This window comes from Aythya ferina, assembly GCF_964211825.1.
Source record: "Aythya ferina genome assembly, chromosome: 11".
Taxonomy (NCBI): Eukaryota; Metazoa; Chordata; class Aves; order Anseriformes; family Anatidae; genus Aythya; species Aythya ferina.
The window spans coordinates 21,754,156-21,772,518 of NC_140307.1; the positions used below are offsets into that span (position 1 = coordinate 21,754,156).

At 35.1% G+C, this 18,363-nt stretch overlaps 1 protein-coding gene across 2 annotated transcripts in view; it reads left to right on the forward strand.

Moving 5' to 3' along the window:
- Window positions 1-18,302, forward strand: part of LOC311442590 (dmX-like protein 2) — a 36,040-nt gene extending 17,738 nt beyond the window's left edge. Inside the window, exons 10-24 of one of the 2 annotated variants that reach the window (XM_084531967.1) lie at window positions 750-986; window positions 2,211-2,488; window positions 2,671-3,364; window positions 4,587-4,708; window positions 5,764-5,853; window positions 7,886-8,003; window positions 8,739-8,858; window positions 9,260-9,493; window positions 10,260-11,939; window positions 12,227-12,337; window positions 13,104-13,273; window positions 14,620-14,717; window positions 14,868-15,033; window positions 15,983-16,247; window positions 16,972-18,302. In XM_084531967.1, coding sequence (XP_084388093.1) covers window positions 750-986; window positions 2,211-2,488; window positions 2,671-3,364; window positions 4,587-4,708; window positions 5,764-5,853; window positions 7,886-8,003; window positions 8,739-8,858; window positions 9,260-9,493; window positions 10,260-11,939; window positions 12,227-12,337; window positions 13,104-13,273; window positions 14,620-14,717; window positions 14,868-15,033; window positions 15,983-16,247; window positions 16,972-18,287 — 5,699 coding nt within the window. In that variant the 3' untranslated portion in view covers window positions 18,288-18,302. The other variant, XM_084531968.1, reaches the window with a different exon arrangement.
- Window positions 18,303-18,363: the final 61 nt, after the last annotated feature.

Here is an 18,363-nt window from a genome sequence, read left to right on the forward strand (position 1 = left end):
CTTTGCCTAATTGAATAGAAGGGATTTGTAGGAAGAGTGTTATTTCACAATTCTGTCATTTGGCTTTGAGTTTTGTAAGCCAAATGAAGCTGGTTTTTTTATTTATTTTTTTTCCAAAATTCACAGACTGCCAGAATGGTTGTATTGCTTAAGCAGGGTCACCTATACCCAGTTGCCCAAGACCTTCAGCATTTTTAAAAGCCATAATTTCGTTTTTGCACATCAGAAAGCAAAAGAAATTTAGCTACCTAAATTTCAAGTCTGCTTTGTACTTGATTTGGGGAGAAAACAGTATATGATGAATGGATTACTTAATGGGAAAAAAGCTGTACAAGATTTTATTAGCAGGAAAACAGCTGCTTTTTGTAGAATAATTTAGAATATTTTAAAGAAGAGACTGAACAACAATCCTGTGTGTAAAATCAGTAAATGATATGACAACACTGAAACTGAGCAATTAGACCCGTTGAATCTCATCTACCAGTCTCATTTGAATCAATTGTTTTACTTTATTTCTTGATGCTAAAATGTCTTTCCTTTTTTTTTTCTTTTTCATTTTTTTACTCAAAACATATGTAGAAACTTGATCTGTATCTTACCTTTTCTAAACGTACAGGCACAAGGTCTGTTCTGCCAAAAGTGAGTTAATTGTCTTAACCAAGAAATTGTCTTAACCAAGATATGTGTGTGGGTTTATTAGATGAAAGGTTTAAGATAAAAGTTTTTGATTTGTTTACAATTGTCCACAGATATCCCATCAGTTTTGGCTGGAACAGCTTTTAATATAGATGAAGGCAATGGAGGCTTTGTTGTTCACTGGTTGAATAATAAAGAATTTAATTTTACATCATCTATTGAAGTATTTATGCAGCATCTAAGAAAACTTTCTGAACAACAACTAGAACAAGATTTTGTTGATGTTGAGGTTGAAGAGGAAGAAGAAATGGAAGAAAAAGAGAGAAGTTTGCATATGAAATTAGATCATGGTTAGTAATCTTGATCTATAGCACAAGAATTATTCTGAAACACATTTATTTAGTGCAATAATTAATGCAATTATTTAACACATAGTAATGTATTACTAATCTAAAATAAATAGATATAGATGCAATTTTGGCTCCTATAATAATTTGGTGGCATGAAAAACTTACGGATGTACTCTCTGTTGGAACACAGTAATAATAAACACAGTGAAATAGAAAGGTAGCTCTGGTTCTTTATTTCCATTTTGGAGCTATTCCATAAAGTTATGAAATTATAACTAAGACTTGCTCTTGATTCACCTTACAATCTCAGGACAGTAATGAGGCATGAATTGATGGCAAGCTTTAAGGAGGGTTGGACATAGCTCCATTTTAATGAAACTGCACTCTTTCCAGTAGAGGTAAGCTTTACATCTTAAACCTTACAGCACACAATGATCCCAATCGTAGCTGTTCACAAAGGAAAAGGAAGAGAAAGACATATTTTGAAATTAATGATGAAAAACATGCCCTACCAGAAGGACTTAAGATTGCTTCAGGAGCATCACCTTGGCCAGTATTTGTATTCCTTCCATGTTATTAAAGATTACAAATCCCATTTGTTTAAAATTTGAAAAACTTATGTCTTCCCTTGTATTCGTAAAGTTAAGAATGAAGAACTATCTTAAGAATTTGTAAAAATAAAAGCCTTTCTATACTTAAACCAGTAAGAGCTATTAAAGACAATAAACTGATGTACATTTATTGTCATTTATAAAGCTTAGGTTTTTAAAATCTAGGTTAACAATGCAATTTATGACTAAGACTTGCTCGTGTCATCATTCTTACTGCACATGCAATACATACTACTTCATTACTTGTCACATACCATGTTTCATAATAATCAAATAAATTTTAAAAAAAGACATTAATTTGGAGCCAGCATCCATATAAAATACCTGTTTTTGTATAGTTGAGCAAAATGATCTTAGAGCATTGATGTTAAGTGTCTGAATTTTTATGGTTGTATTTGTTATTACTTGTATTCCATAGTTAGGATCAATAATCAAATGCCAGGGCCTCTCACTGTTGTACAAACAGATGAAAGATGTTTCTACCTTCAGTTTGCATGAATGTTCTTATAAGATAGCACTATTAACAGATTCTAAATATTGTTGTTTGGAGTGGAAACTGTAGTAGGATGATACCTAGAATTTGAAAATAAATAAATAATATTTTCTGTTGCAGACTTGTCTGTAGATAGAGAATCAGAGACAGGGACTGGAACAGGTTCTTCAGAACATGAAGATGGAGAAAGAGAGGGAAGCCCCAGAACATCTCTACCAGCAGGCCTATGCATGCCTCTTCCAACAGTTTTGTTAGATCGGAAAATTGAGTTGCTCCTAACCGAATGGAACAGAAACCCAGATATGCTTTTTACTATCCATCCTATTGATGGTACATTTTTGGTGTGGCATGTGAAGTATTTAGATGAACACACTCCAGGCATCTTTCGACAAGTTCAGGTGTTGTATATTTGAAATTGTTTTATTATTTATGATCTTAATGAACAGTCATTATGTTCTTGCTATTTAAATCTGGTCATCAGAATTACTTGAAATTAAACTAATTCCTGTGAAACAGTTGACATTCATTTGGACTTACACTGGGTTGTTATATTCTAATTATTTTTTTTTTTCCCCTCCAGGTTTCATTTTCTTCTAGGATTCCTGTTGCATTTCCTTCAGGAGATGCTAGTTCCCTTAGCAAAAATATTATGATGTATGCTTGCCCTGTCTTATTAAAAGATAGTAATGCTGTACATCAGAAGACAGTGGACTTTCCAGATAAAACCCTAGCAAGTAAAGGACCAGGCTTTGCTCAGAACAGCACAAATGTGAATATAATTTCTCCTATAGTGATGATGATTTCCAAACATATAGATGGCTCTCTAAATCAGTGGGCAGTTACTTTTGCTGATAAATCAGCTTTCACTACTGTGCTAACAGTCTCACATAAATTTAGGTACTGCGGTCACCGTTTTCATCTTAATGACCTAGCTTGCCATTCTGTTTTACCATTACTGTTAACATCTTCTCATCATAATGCTCTACTAACTCCTGAGTCAGACAGTTCTCAGGATTCTGACAGCATAAACAGAATAATGGATCCTATAAAACATGTAAAAGGTTCTTCTAGGCAGCAACTTAAAAATGCAGCAACCCGTACATTCTATGACCCAAATGCAATCTATAGCGAGCTGATTCTGTGGCGTGTAGACCCTATAGGACCTTTGTCATACACTGGAGGAGTATCTGAGTTGGCTCGAATTAACTCTCTTCATACCTCCGCTTTCTCTAATGTGGCCTGGCTTCCAACACTTATTCCAAGCTATTGCCTTGGTGAGTATTCTTAGCAAGATCCCATATAGAGTTAACACTGGGGGCTATAAAACTATTTTTTCAAAATAAATTCATGTTGTATTTGGAGTATATTAACTTTTCAGCAATTTCTTTATATAGTGCCAGTGAACAGTCTTCCTTCATTTGAGACTATGCTACTTCAAAACAACATAGTTCATGTGGGCTAAGAGTTTGTAGTTACCATGGATCACCTGGCATGGAGTAACTTCTTTGTGTTAGTTAGCAATCAGTCTCACAACAGAAAAACATGATCCCATTCCTCAGTGCTTTAGGCAACTTTGCAGAGTGCTGTCTGCATTGACATGGTAGTTAAGTGTGATGATCACACTCTGCAAGTGTGATGATGGCAGAAGTATCTGGGTTGTTGGCCTCATACAGTTGCAGGAGGCAGTGGATTGAACAGAACTAGTGATTGGACCACTTGATTGAAAAAGTTCTAGACATGTTAATCTATTAAGCCACTCAGATACTTATTTTTTATTTGTAAAGATGTTGTAGTAGTTGTGTACAATACTAAAATGTAAATTGTGTTGTGAATATCACATTAGTAAGTTTCATACTAATAGTGCCAGGATATTTTATTATACTAAGGCCAATCTGACCTTTGCAATTTTTAAATGGGTGTCGAAGATATTGTGCAACCTCAAAAATCTTAAATGTGTTTTAAAAGGCGTAGCATTTCTTTGATTTAAAAATAAAAAAAATCCCTTTGCTCACATACTAATGTTCTATCCTGTCTCAATCCCACGAAGGAGCTATTCTAAACCTTGTTTACCTTGGATTTCTACTCTAAATCATCTCCAAGAACCCCGAGAAGCTAGAGTCCCTAAGCTCAAGTTCCAAACACCTCCCTTGGAGGTGACAGTGAAGAGAATGTAATCATTTTAAAGGCAGCATTCTTTTAGGTGTACTGTCTATTGGTTTTTGCATGTGTGAACAATAGTTATAAGCAATAATGAGTTCTGCTCAGGTTATTCAATATTTATGAGGAGTTTTAGTTACATAAATGAGCAGAAAGTTATTTTGAAGTCTAAATAATGTTTTAATGTACGTAATTTCTTGGGGTGTTTTTGCTTCAGTATTTTATGACAGTCATTTTTAGAAACATTCAGATACTGTGAAGTGGATTATAATTGACTACGTGATACTATTTCATGCTATTTTTTTCTTTAACTATAATGTTTTTTTGTGTTTTCTGTAGGTACATACTGCAACTCCGCTAGTGCTTGTTTTGTTGCATCTGATGGCAAAAACTTGAGACTCTATCAAGCTGTTGTAGATGCAAGAAAACTTCTAGATGAACTATCTGACCCTGAATCATCTGTAAGTTTTATGTAGCAATGGCTTGAAAGTTTTAAAATAAAAATTAAGGTAACTTTTAAACTTTTTTTCCCTCTCCAGTGATTTTTCTTATTTCCTCATGTCTGTATATTAGCTTATATAATTACATGTTTTGCAGATGTCTGTAAACATTAGCAGACAGTAATGTGGATATTACTACTAACAGTGGCTGAACTGAAACAAAATACCCCTGATGAGTTTCCCCAACTTGTAGTATGTGGTGAAAGAAAAAACAGATTTTTTTTCTTTGTCTTCTCAGAAGAGGGGAGTCAGGAGCAAGTGGGCAGGTGAAGATAGGTGAAGACTAGGGTGTATACACTTATACACTAGGGTGTGTATATGAGGGGGGACAGAGATGATGGGATAGAAGGGAGTCAGGGCAGGTTATTGCTAAGGGTAATACTGGCTCTTATTTTTGCTGTTGTAGTCTGTTCTTTCTGTTCTTTCATTACATTTTGTTTCTATGACTGAGCAAAGTAAAATCTGGCCTTGTAACTATTACCGTATAAGTAAGTACATTTTTCATTTTTCCATTCTTCTGTTATTTTTTAAGCTATCCTGCAAGCTATAGCTTGTCAGTATTCAGATCAGTCTGAGGAACCTATTACAGGAGCAGTGACTGTGAATGCTCCAGCAAAAATCAATAGTACATTCCATTTATATATAAGCTGTATTTATTTATTTATTTATTTGTTTGTTTGTTGTGACAAAACTGAAGGTTTAAAAAAGTGAAGCGGTGTATTTGAGTTTCTCATAGTACTTATATTGTTATGTTATTATGAAAAGATAAGTCTTTAAATAAACATTTACTTTCTATGTAAATTGGTATGCTATCCCCATGAATAGCTGCAGACTGAAAACAGTGCAAATGTCCTGATGAATGCATTATTCATAACTGCCAAAATGACAACAGGAAGAAGCCTATTACTATTTACAGCAACAAGGAAAATTATAGCATCAGTTTATTGTAAATGATTGCAATTTCCTTCTGTCTAAAGAAAAAATATGCTAACTCATCTCATTTTCCTCTGTTTCAGAAACTTATTGGGGAAGTGTTTAACATTGTGAGCCAACAATCTACTGCTCGACCAGGATGCATTATTGAACTCGATGCAATAACTAACAAAGTAAATAAATGGTTAATTCTTTAGGGTATCACATAAAAATGTTTAATAGCTTTGTTGCTGATTAACCTAATCTGTTGAAAATACAGAAAAAAGAGGACATTTCTCTATGGTGATAAGGACTGCCTTGAATTTTTGTGAATGTTGAGATACCTTGAATGTTTTTATGAGACAACTTACAGTTGTGAGGAGCTCAAAGCCTGTTGTTATAGAGTGTAACAATATTTTCTAGGCATAAATCTTGTTTAAAATAAACTTGACTGAATACTGCTTTACACCCATCATAATTTAAAGAAAGAAGAAAAAAATCACAACTGCCTCCAGAAACCCAAACAAACAAGAAGACCACCACCACCAACAAAAAACAAAAACTACTTAAGTCTTCCAAAATGTGGTAATAATAGCCTTGTATGACTTACAATTTTTTGTCTTTCTCATAAGACACGCTTTTACCTGTTAACTAATATAGCCATGTGTTTCAATCAATGAAATGATTGAATGGTAGTGCTATGAAATTTAATTCGTATTATTATTTTGATCTTGCAAATTCCAGTGCTGTTTTCTGTTAGGTAGCAGCCTGGGAAAGTAATCTACTTTACCATTTTTTACTTAGACATATAGACATTTTTGATACATACAAAGAAGTACTTCTCTATTTGACAACATTTTGTTTGTTGTTGTTGTTTGTTTTTTTTTTGTCTTGTAAGTATTAATCACATAGGACCTTCAATTTTTGGTTCAGATTTATCAAATATTTTTTAGAATTTTTATAGATTATTTTATGACTTGACATGAGGAGTACAGGGAATAGCTTAAGAGGTAAGAAACAGTCTTCTACATAAGACCTATGTTGTGGGAAAGACAATAGCATGACATCCTGGGTGTCTTTTATGTTTTCTATTTCTTTTAGCTCCTTAGTCATACTTTCAAGCCTCTAATGTCCTAGTATAAACCTTAATTAATATTTGTGGACCTTACCAACTTCTACAGAAATGGTAAATAAGTTAGTTGGGTCATTATTTTTCAGTATCTAAATCTTTCTTAAATGAATGTAGAAATCAATGTATCAATTCGGGAGGCTGAGACTAGGAAGAGCTTTACATGTAAAAAACAGCCTGCAAAGATTCAAAAGGACGGCAAGCTCTGGAGTCAGGAAGAAGCCCTCTCTCTTCTACAAGTAAACACTGAATCCAGTTTCCTTAGAGGACATCCCAATCATGATGGTGACCGAAGACTTTCCCATAATACAAATGTCATTCACACATCCTCTCACTACCTCCTTTATCTCCATAGCACCTGCTGAAGCTCTAAAAAAACCCACCTTCTATATTGAGTCAGTCAGCTTTTGCCAATTTCATCCTGGTAGGATTTCAAAAATACCTGTGTGAAGAAAGATGCCTCTCCATGCTTCTCTGGAAAAAAATGTGTTCAACATGAAAACTTTGCTGTCACTGTCTTTGGGGGACACATTTTCCTTGTCTGCAGAAATGAATTTCACTGCCAGCAGCCTCCTTTGTAGAGGGGTGGAGGTACTGAAAAGAGGTCTGTTGCTGTCAGGAGGAACAGCTGTTGAGTTATAAGAGAAGGAATATGTGCAGTTTCTTCCTTTTATTTTGTTAGCAGATTTCTCAATCCATTGCAGTCAACTTTCCACTGAAGATTGATAGAAGTCTAAGAGTTGTTGCCACAGTCCTTTATTCTATACCTAAAATAATAATAATAATAATAATAATAATAATAATAATAATAATAATAATCTGTCATTAGCTTCAGCAAAAATATTACAGAATTAGTCTAGTATGGTAGATTTCATTGAAACTATTGGAATATATACACAATAAGTTCTAGAACATGCTGTTCTTAATGTAAGAGATGAAAATGTTCTGTTTTTCTGATGTATTAAGATAGTTTTCAAAATTATAAAAGAAGGTAATTGATCCTCAATCGATAGTTGGATTGTACAAAAAACATAATTATGTTAGTAAAAAATGTTGTTATACCATTCTGAAAGCGTAACTACTGCTTGATTTTACAGTGTGGCTCAAACACACAATTACTTCATGTCTTTCAAGAAGACTTCATTTTGGGATACAAACCACAAAAGGAAGATGTAGAAGGGAAGGAAACTGAGATATTTTTCCAGCCATCACAAGGTATAGTATAAGAATAACTACTATGAAGTAGGTACCAAAACTGGTCTTAAAGAATACTGAAATCTAGCAGACATTTACTAGATTCATTTTTAATGAGAATATATTGAATTCACTGAAATGGCTGATTCACGTTGCTCATATAAATCGTCTACATGGTAATGGTATTAAATAAAACTATTCTAATTTGCCTACAGTGAATTATTTTAACTTGTATGACAAGGTCTGTTTTTCAAAATGTTTTGTGTTATATTTTAAAGATGTGTACAAAGTAGACTAGAAGTGTATTTCCTGAATTAATATGTTGTTCCAGGTGATAAGGTGCATATGTCTGACTTGCCCTTTTATCCTATAGAAAGTAACTGGGGAATTTGGTACTAGACTCAAAAGCTTAAAAAAAAAAAAAAAAAAAAAAGGAAGAAAGCAAGCACTCTGAGAAAACTGAAAACTGTTTTATAATCTAGCAGAGCAGTTCAAATTGATTAGGAAGGCAAATACATCTAATAAGTTAGATTTGTCATTAATACTCAGGTTTGCTCTAAGTCAGTCTCTATTTTACTAAGTCTTCTATAACTCTGAACAAACTAAATGTTGATTAAAATGTTATTAATAGTACCATTTGAGTATTTTGTTTTGTAATCAAACAATTTCAAAGAGGAAAAAATACTTTTTTAGTATCAGTTTTTATCAATTGTTGAATGTAAACTTCATGATTATGGTAATGTCTTTAAATTACAGGTTATCGTCCACCACCTTTTTCAGAAAAGTTCTACCTAGTCGTAATTGAAAAAGATAGTAATGGCTGTTCTGTTCTTCAGATGTGGCATCTTCATCTCAAATCTGTGCAAGCCTGTTTAGGTGAGTGAGTGAGTAATTGTATTTTCTTAGAGATGAACATTTAAGTAACATAACAGAAAATTTGAGGCTTGGTGTTCTAGAAGCAGTAGAAGAGTAAGGTTTCTTGCAAACATGGATTGCATTCCATAGCTATGACAATATGAAAATTTGTTAAAAGAGTGAGTAATATACTTAAGCGCTGGATTCTTTAAACTCTCAGTATTTCAGAATACTATGGATATCTTAAAATGAGTAATCATAGCATAAAATTATTTGCAGTACAACTAAGCAGCCAATACACGATATAATTATTTTCTGCATAACCAAAACAATGCTATGAAAAACATCTGATTATAGCATGTTTATGCTTTCTCCTCACATACATTTTTAACATTGTTTGCAATGATTTTTCTTTCGTGTAGCAAAAACTACTGAAAAAAAAACTGCTTTATCAGAGAATAAGCTTAGTGTACCTGAACAGAAGACAGTAGATTCTTCTCCAGATATATCACCTGGTGTAAGTCCCATTCCACGATCTTCATCAATCGCTAATCTTCAGACTGCTAGTAAGCTCATTCTGAGCTCCAGACTTGTATACAGCCAACCACTGGATCTTCCTGTTGGTGTAGAAGTAATAAGAGCAACTCCCTCAGCAGGTAAATTTAACTTTTTTCTAATTAATCCACTAATTTATCTGCTAGTTCATAAGCTAGTATGTTCTCAGCCTATCACTCTCTTGATTGATACAGGCAACATGGGAATAAACGGGCACTCTCAAATCCATGTCCATGTCTCCCAAATCACAAAAAGTGCGTTTTGCAAATCACTCCTTTCTTCATTGTAGCAATTCCTCGTAGAAAAGCTTTTTCTGAAACTTACTGCTTTAATGACTGGAAACTTAACTTCTAGTCTTAATTTATTTATGATCAATTTATACCCCCTTGTTCACCGGCCAACATTAATCTGATGAGTATATGATGCTTTTTTTTCTTTTGACTTGATGTACTTACCCTGTCTACTTCTGCCTGTTTGTCTCTGTGTCTCTCATAATACTCTTAAGTACCATAGTGCCCCTCTTAAGTTTCATTTTGGTAGGCTACACAAGCCTAATCTTAATTTCCCTTATTGTATCTGATTGAAGCTTTGTATTTCTTTATTATTCTAACAGTCCTTTTCTGAATTAGTTTAGTTCAAGTTTATTTTCCTTGAATAGTGACCAGAACTGCAGGTGATTAACATCTAAACTGTTAAGACTGTTATCCGTCTTAAAACATTTGCCCATACCCAGGTCAAAGTTAAAAAAAAAAAAAAAAAAAAAACACCAAATTGAAAAGTTCTCTATTAGTAGTTACAATGTTGTGTCTGTCTCATGTAGGTATTTGACTTTTTATTACTGATACTAAATGTTTGTTCTGACTTCAGGTCATTTGAGTTCTTCATCAATATATCCAGTCTGCCTTGCACCTTACTTGATAGTAACATCATGTTCAGACAACAGAGTGCGATTCTGGAGATGTACTGTAGAAAAAGACCTGAACAGCAAAAATGAAGAAAGGGAAAAATATCATTGGAGAAAATGGCCTTTAATGAATGATGAAGGAGAAGACAACAGCAGTACAGTCACCATAGTAGGAAGGCCAGTTGCCGTTAGCTGTTCTTACACGGGACGTCTTGCAGTAGCATACAAACAACCCATACAGCATAACGGTTTTGTTTCAAAAGAATTTTCCATGCATGTTTGTATACTTGAGTGTGAGTCTACAGGAGGATCAGAATGGGTTTTGGAACAGACAATTCAACTGGATGATTTAGTTAGGGTTGGAAGTGTCCTTGATTCAAGGGTCAGTGTAGATAGTAATTTATTTGTTTACAGTAAATCAGATGCATTTTTGAATAAAGACAAATGCCTGGTGCCCAGTATCAAGCATTTGGTGCATTTGGATTGGGTATCAAAAGAAGATGGTTCACATATATTGACAGTTGGAGTTGGTGCCAACATCTTCATGTACGGAAGACTTTCAGGAATTGTAACAGATCAAACAAGCAGCAAAGAAGGTGTAGCTGTTATTACTTTACCACTAGGTGGAAGCATAAAACAAGGTATAAAGTCAAAGTGGGTGTTGCTTAGATCAATTGATTTGGTATCATCTGTAGATGGCACTCCTTCACTACCTGTTTCTCTCTCCTGGGTGAGAGATGGTATACTGGTGGTGGGAATGGACTGTGAAATGCATGTTTATGCACAGTGGAAACACGCTGTCAAGTTTGGTGATGGTGAAAGTGATATTTTCACTACTGAAGACACAGCAACTAAAGATCCACTCAGAGCAAGCTTGATAGCAAAGAAGACCAGTGTAATTGATGGGGCAGGTATTGTGGATGATGTTTTTGGCACTCCAACTGTAATTCAAGACGGAGGCCTTTTTGAAGCTGCTCACGTTCTTTCACCTACTCTCCCTCAGTATCATCCAACCCAGCTATTAGAACTTATGGATCTGGGTAAAGTTCGCCGAGCCAAAGCCATTCTGTCACATTTAGTTAAATGTATTGCAGGAGAAGTTGCGATAGTTAAAGACACAGAAGCTGGAGAAGGAACTGGTCCTAAACGCCATCTTTCTCGCACCATTAGTGTAAGTGGTAGTACTGCAAAGGATACCATCACAGCTGGAAAAGATGGTACTCGAGACTACACAGAGATAGACTCCATTCCCCCACTGCCACTTTATGCTCTGCTTGCTGCAGATCAAGATGCCACTTACATTTCTGAAGAAACTTCTAAAATACCTCAGGGATCTGAAGATCGTGCTAAAAGAAAAACAGAGGATCAGTACTCAGATCTATTCCAGATTCAGCCTGTCACAACTGATGACTTTATTGATTTCGAGCCTGAAAAGAGGGAAAGTAAATCCAAAGTTATTAATCTCTCACAATATGGTCCGACTTACTTTGGCCGAGAACATGCCAGTGTCCTTTCAAGTCACCTGATGCACTCAAGTCTGCCAGGCCTCACTCGACTAGAGCAGATGTTCCTCGTAGCTTTGGCAGACACCGTGGCAACAACAAGCACTGAACTAGATGAGAACAGAGATAAGAATTACTCAGGTTAGTAATGAGCATATTATTAAATTAACATTCTTGCTCTTCCCAGCTAAGGCAAGCTTACTCCTTGAGTATTTTGGGATTAAAAAAGCTGAAAGCGAGTATCAGTTATTCAGATTAGATACAGTAGAGCAAAAAACATTTTATAAATTACTGTATTTCAAGCATAATACTTTATCACAAACAACAAATTTAGAAACATACATTCCTTACATGCTGCATACAGTAAGTCATATATATGCCCCTGTAGTCATCTGCATATTCTAAAGTCAGTATTTTGTATTTTACAGGAAGAGATACCTTGGATGAATGTGGCTTACGATATTTGTTGGCTATGCGCTTGCACACCTGCCTTCTGACATCACTACCACCTCTGTATCGAGTACAGCTACTTCACCAAGGTAATTCTTGGAATGTGGCATTACTTTCATTTTATCCAGTTGAGCTGACAGGACCTGATAATATTTGATTTATATTGTGATACTTTTATTATCTCCATATTAATTTTAGATGACACCTATTCCATTAAGGCCCTTGTTTTGCAAAGTATATGCTTCCCTGCATGCAGTGTGAACAGACAAAAATGTAAAGCTCTAGAACAGAAGAGAGATTCTGTGCCATTCAGTTTGAGCATGAATAATTTCCCCCACCAGATAACATACAAATTGTATCATATTTTACATTGTTTCTGCTGGAGGACTGAAGGGTTTGCTTTACAGAAGTACAATTTTATCTTCCCTCTAAGATAATTTTATTATTTTCATCACAGCAGGTTTTTTTCTTGCTCTGAATAAATGCTGTTCTGACATACAGAAAGAAAAGCAATTACTGCCTCAACAGCATACAGAAAGATTTCTGGGCCAGGATGGATCTGTCTCTGAGATTACATATTTTTGCTTCTATCTAGCACCATACGAAACTCAAGAACGTATATAAACAGGTTGCTGGAAAGGAATGGAGGAAGCACCGAAGGGAAGCATGTATTTCACAGAGAAAGAAAAAAGATGCTTCCACTCTTTCTTGAACAGTTGTGACAAACAGTTGCTCTGACATCTACCAACACTCTTTGCAAAACTCCCTTTGCAAAAAAAAATTTGCCTCTCTAACATATTCCATTTGTTTATTAACAAGTTTTAATTTTCTGAATTTTATTATGTTATTGTTTAGGCCTATCTACCTGTCATTTTGCATGGGCTTTTCATTCTGAGGCGGAGGAGGAGTTGATCAACATGATTCCAGCTATCCAGAAGGGAGACCCACAGTGGTCTGAATTAAGAGCTATGGGTATAGGTTGGTGGGTCAGGAATATCAACACACTCCGAAGGTGTATTGAGAAGGTATTTTTATTGCTTACAAATATAGTTATGTGCTGTTATGCTCTAACAGATACTTAGGATGACTTGTGTAGAGCAGATCCCTTTGTACTGCAGCCCAGCTACTATTTTAACAGTTGTTTGTTTTTTTCCATATCCAGCACCAAAACATTAGTAGTGTTAGATAATGTTGGCAGTTCTGATTTACCACATTTGAGTTAGGAAAGCCATTTCTGGAAGACCTAATCATTTCCCCCACATTTCACAGTATGTTTAAGATTATATTACTCTATATTAAGAACAATCCTTCTTCAGATATATGTGACAGCATATATCTATTGATGAAACAGGAAATTATTCAATAATGAGTCTTATTTAAGAAATAACCATTTCATTTTCAAAATGCATAAAAAATCCTCTTGTAAATTCTGTTGGGTTTGATAATAAAATAGTACAGAACATAAAAGGCCTGAGCAGAAAATAAGTGCAGCTTTTACTCCTTTCTGGAGAGTCACAAAAATAGTGTTTTATAGAAATATACACCTGTATTATATAAAACCAAAATAACATCAAATCCTATTTTCATGCAGAGCTTTTTTGTGGGAGTTCTAATAATAGATAAAATACAGTATATTTTTTAGATATTATTTTAAAATGTTTCCTGTAGGTATCCAAGAGATTTAAATTCTTAATTTAATAAGATTTTCAGCTTTCTTATCAAGTTTGATGGATTTGATTTATTTGATTATTTGTCTTTGCTCTGAATTACAACAATTAATGTACTCTTTGAGTTGTTTGTGGAACTTCATAGTTTACTAAATTTCAGAGGTTGTAAAAATAATTTATTTTAGTGTTACAGAATATTTGTTGAATCCAGGAGCAAAACTTAATTATTCTAGTCCTCTAAAGCTAATGCAGTTACATTGCCTAGTCCTATACAGGGGAAAAAAAAAAAAAAAAAAAAAAGGTCATTAAAGAAATACTTGTATTAGCTTACAAATATGTAAATAATGAATTGCAAGAGGAACTTCTCCTAATAGTATGAGCTACTGTAACACTTTTGATGAAAAGATTTTTATTTTCATGGTTGTAACGTCCCACTGTAGTGGTGGGGGGGAAGTGTTAATATCTGCAGTAGTGCTGTTTTTCTGAACCTTAAGAACATTAACTGTGTAATGAGCTGTCACCTATCAAAAAATCAGTTTCTGCAAAACATTCTGAAAGAAATTACTGTTGCTTTATGTAAATAGTCACCCAGACCATCCTCTCTGACAGAGAACATACGTTCTTAGGTTAAAAGCAAGTTTTATATTTGCAGTAATAATACTAGATTTTGCTTACTTATAGGTTTTGCTTACTTTTACTTATAGGTTGCAAAAGCTTCATTCCAGAGGAACAATGATGCCTTAGATGCTGCACTTTTTTATCTTGCTATGAAGAAAAAGGCAGTGGTGTGGGGTCTGTTTAGGTGAGTTCTACTAGCTGTAAGTTTGATTAAATCATAATTGAACCAGGAATGCGAAACAGAACTCGTTCAGGATTAGAGTTTAATTGGTGTTGTTCAATTGATTGTATCCTAAGATTATATAAGTTGTATATATTACATTTCTTTATGCAGGTCCCAGCATGATGAAAAGATGACTGCCTTTTTCAGCCACAACTTCAGTGAAGACAGATGGCGAAAAGCTGCTTTAAAAAATGCTTTTGCTTTGTTGGGAAAACAACGCTTTGAACAATCAGCTGCATTTTTCTTGCTAGCAGGTTCACTGAAAGATGCTATAGAGGTATTAGCTTTTGAGAAATTATGTTTCAGTTTCTACTTTGAACTTCGTAACTGCATCCTTAAAAGCTGTTCTGCTGATCTTTTTCACAGTGTGGCAGCAGAAAGGGGATGTCTATACATGACCCCCTTGTGCCCTGTAGACATGCCATTTACTTTCACACTACTGTTAAAAACAGCTTAGAAGATAATCTGAAGGCCAGAAGTATTCAAATACATCAGTTCTCAGTAGAATGGCTCCTGGGAAGAGCAGTCATAAACCCACTGGCAAAACTTTGGTTTGTTGTAATTAAGTTGTTGCAATGCTCTGTTCAGTTTCCAACTATTCTGCATTTCCTAATGTTAGAACATCAAGTTAAAAAAATAAAAAATAAAAAGGAAATCAGAGAGCTCTTTTGAAGCATCCTGATAATCCCTTTTTAGTGGAGCAGTGATATTTCCTGCCAAAAGGGAGGTGAGAGTTGTCAGCAGGGTCATAACTTAGGCAACATATCTCAGGAGATAAAAGAAATTAGAGAACTTTTATTTATCCTTCCTATTGTATGCAGTCAGTGAGTCTTTACCTGTGAAAGTACATTTCTGCAGATGAGTCAGTGGAAGAAAATCTTTCCAGTGATGTGCTAACATTAAAGTTGAAAGCTAAGTTTATTCAACTAGCTATAACGTCTTTACCTTTACTACTGGTATATTATTTTTTTTGTCATGCTGATGCACTGCCATGCATACTAGAATTGCTGAAATAGAAGTCAGATCACCTCTTCCCAAACATGGAAGAAAATGTCATTTGGATATATCTCACCACATTTTTGACTCAAAAATGAATATATACACAAAAGATCAGATATGAGATAAAAAATCTGTTCTGTAAACATATATTGCTATTCACTTCATTGTTGTTTTAAAAAACAACCTTTTCATTATAAAGAGACCTTTTCCCACCTTTCTTATCATAGGTGTGCCTTGAGAAAATGGAAGACATCCAGTTGGCTATGGTTATTGCTCGTTTATACGAATCAGAGTTTGAAACCTCTGCCACATACACCTCCATTCTTCATGAAAAAATTTTGGGTTGCCATAAAGATGGAACTGGGTTCAGCTGTACTAAGTTGCATTCCGATCCATTTCTGAGAAGCATTGCATACTGGATAATGAAAGATTACACTAGAGCACTGGACACTTTATTGGAACAAACACCTAAAGATGACGATGAAAACCCAGGTAAGGAGAAAACATTAGTGTGATGGAATTCTCTAAGACAGAGTAGAGAAGGGGTAATACTTTCTGTGTATGCACGTACTCCCTTTTCTTGAAATGCGATTATGCTGAAATCATTAATTGGATTATATACTAGCCCACTCAATTTCTTCTTCATTTTTTTTCCCCAATTTCTTCCAGGGGCTTCTCTCCAATCCCCCTGTATTGAACTTAGTTTTGCTGTCAGATAAACTCTGGAGGGCCTTCCTTGTTTGGTACTTCCCTATAATACCTCTCTACTACTTAGTGCTGGCTAGTCTTTTCCAGCAGACTTCAAGTTCTCATTCTTGCTTCTAGGAATCACCATTGTCAAGCAGGGCTTCCTATCCCGTCTCTTTTGAGATTAATGTTAAGTGACAGAGAGGTGGCTCCATACATTTCTATAGTATATTCCCTACCCTAGGAAAATATCCATCTGGCCTTATCAGCTTCTTGTAGGCTTAGATGAGTGGAATATAGCAGCGAAGCAAATGTGAGTATTTCTTATCTTTCTACTCATCCAACTCATACCTTTAATCTTTTTTTGTGGGGAGTAAGTAATACTTTTGCTTTGTTTTGGCAACTAGACCCCAAACTGTCTTTGGTTTTGTGTTTTGATACATCTTTGTAATGCAGGAAATACTGCAAAGCAAAATAATACCATTTGAAAGCCATTGTCAATAGATGTCATATCTGTTTAATTCCTTAGTTATTGTCAAGTCATGCAATCCTGTGGTATTCAGTTTCTACAATTATCTTCGGACCCACCCTTTGCTCATCCGAAGATACTTCAGCTCACCAGAGGGGACTTTGGCCACCTTAGGTCTAAAAACTGAAAAAAGCTTTGTTGATAAAATTAATCTTATAGAAAGAAAATTATTCTTCACTACTGCAAATGCTCACTTTAAAGTGGGTTGTCCTGTACTAGCCCTTGAAGTTCTTTCCAAAATTCCCAAAATAAGAAAAAAGTCTACTATACCTACAGAAAAAGATGTATCTAGTCCTCCAATACAGGCTGGTATTCAAGATTCCAAAGCCCTATGGGGTGGTGCTGGAAGTGGTGCTATAGACTGGTCAAAGCCAATTTCAACTTCCTTTGAGCTGGAGGGTACTGTTGAATCTTCAGCACAATTTGACTGGAGTCAGCCAGCAGTAAAATTTGATGATGAGCCTCTTACCCTTGACTGGGGTGAAGACAAAAGTGAGTCAGACGATGAGGATAAGGATGTTGGCATAATGATGAAAAATTCAAAATCCAGTTCTGAGAATGAAGAACAAGATAAGAAAACCTCAGACATTAACGTCTCACAAACACCACATGGAGAGATTTCTGATATTGGAGACACTGAGGTTGATGTTATTGCTGAACAACTCAAGTTCAGAGCCTGTTTGAAGATCCTAATGACTGAACTGAGGACTTTGGCTACAGGTTATGAGGTAGATGGAGGAAAACTCCGATTTCAGCTGTACAACTGGCTTGAAAAAGAGATTGCTGCTATGCATGAAATATGCAACCATGAAGCAGGTGGCAAAGACTACTGTAAAACATATACCAAAGTAAATGGGGATCTACTCGATCATGAGGATATTATGGATAAGCCAGACATTGGTTCCTATGAACGGCACCAGATAGAACGACGTAGGTTACAAGCAAAACGAGAACATGCTGAAAGACGGAAGTGGTGGCTGCAGAAGAACCAAGCTCTTCTAAGAGTTTTTCTAAGTTATTGTAGTCTTCATGGGGCACAAGGTGGTGGTTTAGCATCTGTAAGAATGGAGCTGAAATTTTTGCTGCAAGAGTCACAGCAGGTAAAGCAAATTAAACTAATTTCCTTTAACAAGTCTGAACAGTTCTGGACTGACAGTTTTGTCAAATGCTTATGTTTGTGCCTAGATAGATACCTCATGTTCTGCAAGTCTGATGTGTTTGGGGTGAGAACTTGCTATATTAGAGTTTTGTGTATCCGCATCCTGGTTCTTCAGAATCTGTTAGGGGATTACGTTACCTGTAATTATGGTACATAAATGTTGCTGTATATATAGTAGCTGCAGCATTATATTTATGTTGCAATGAAATTATTATATAGGCCCTTAGAATATT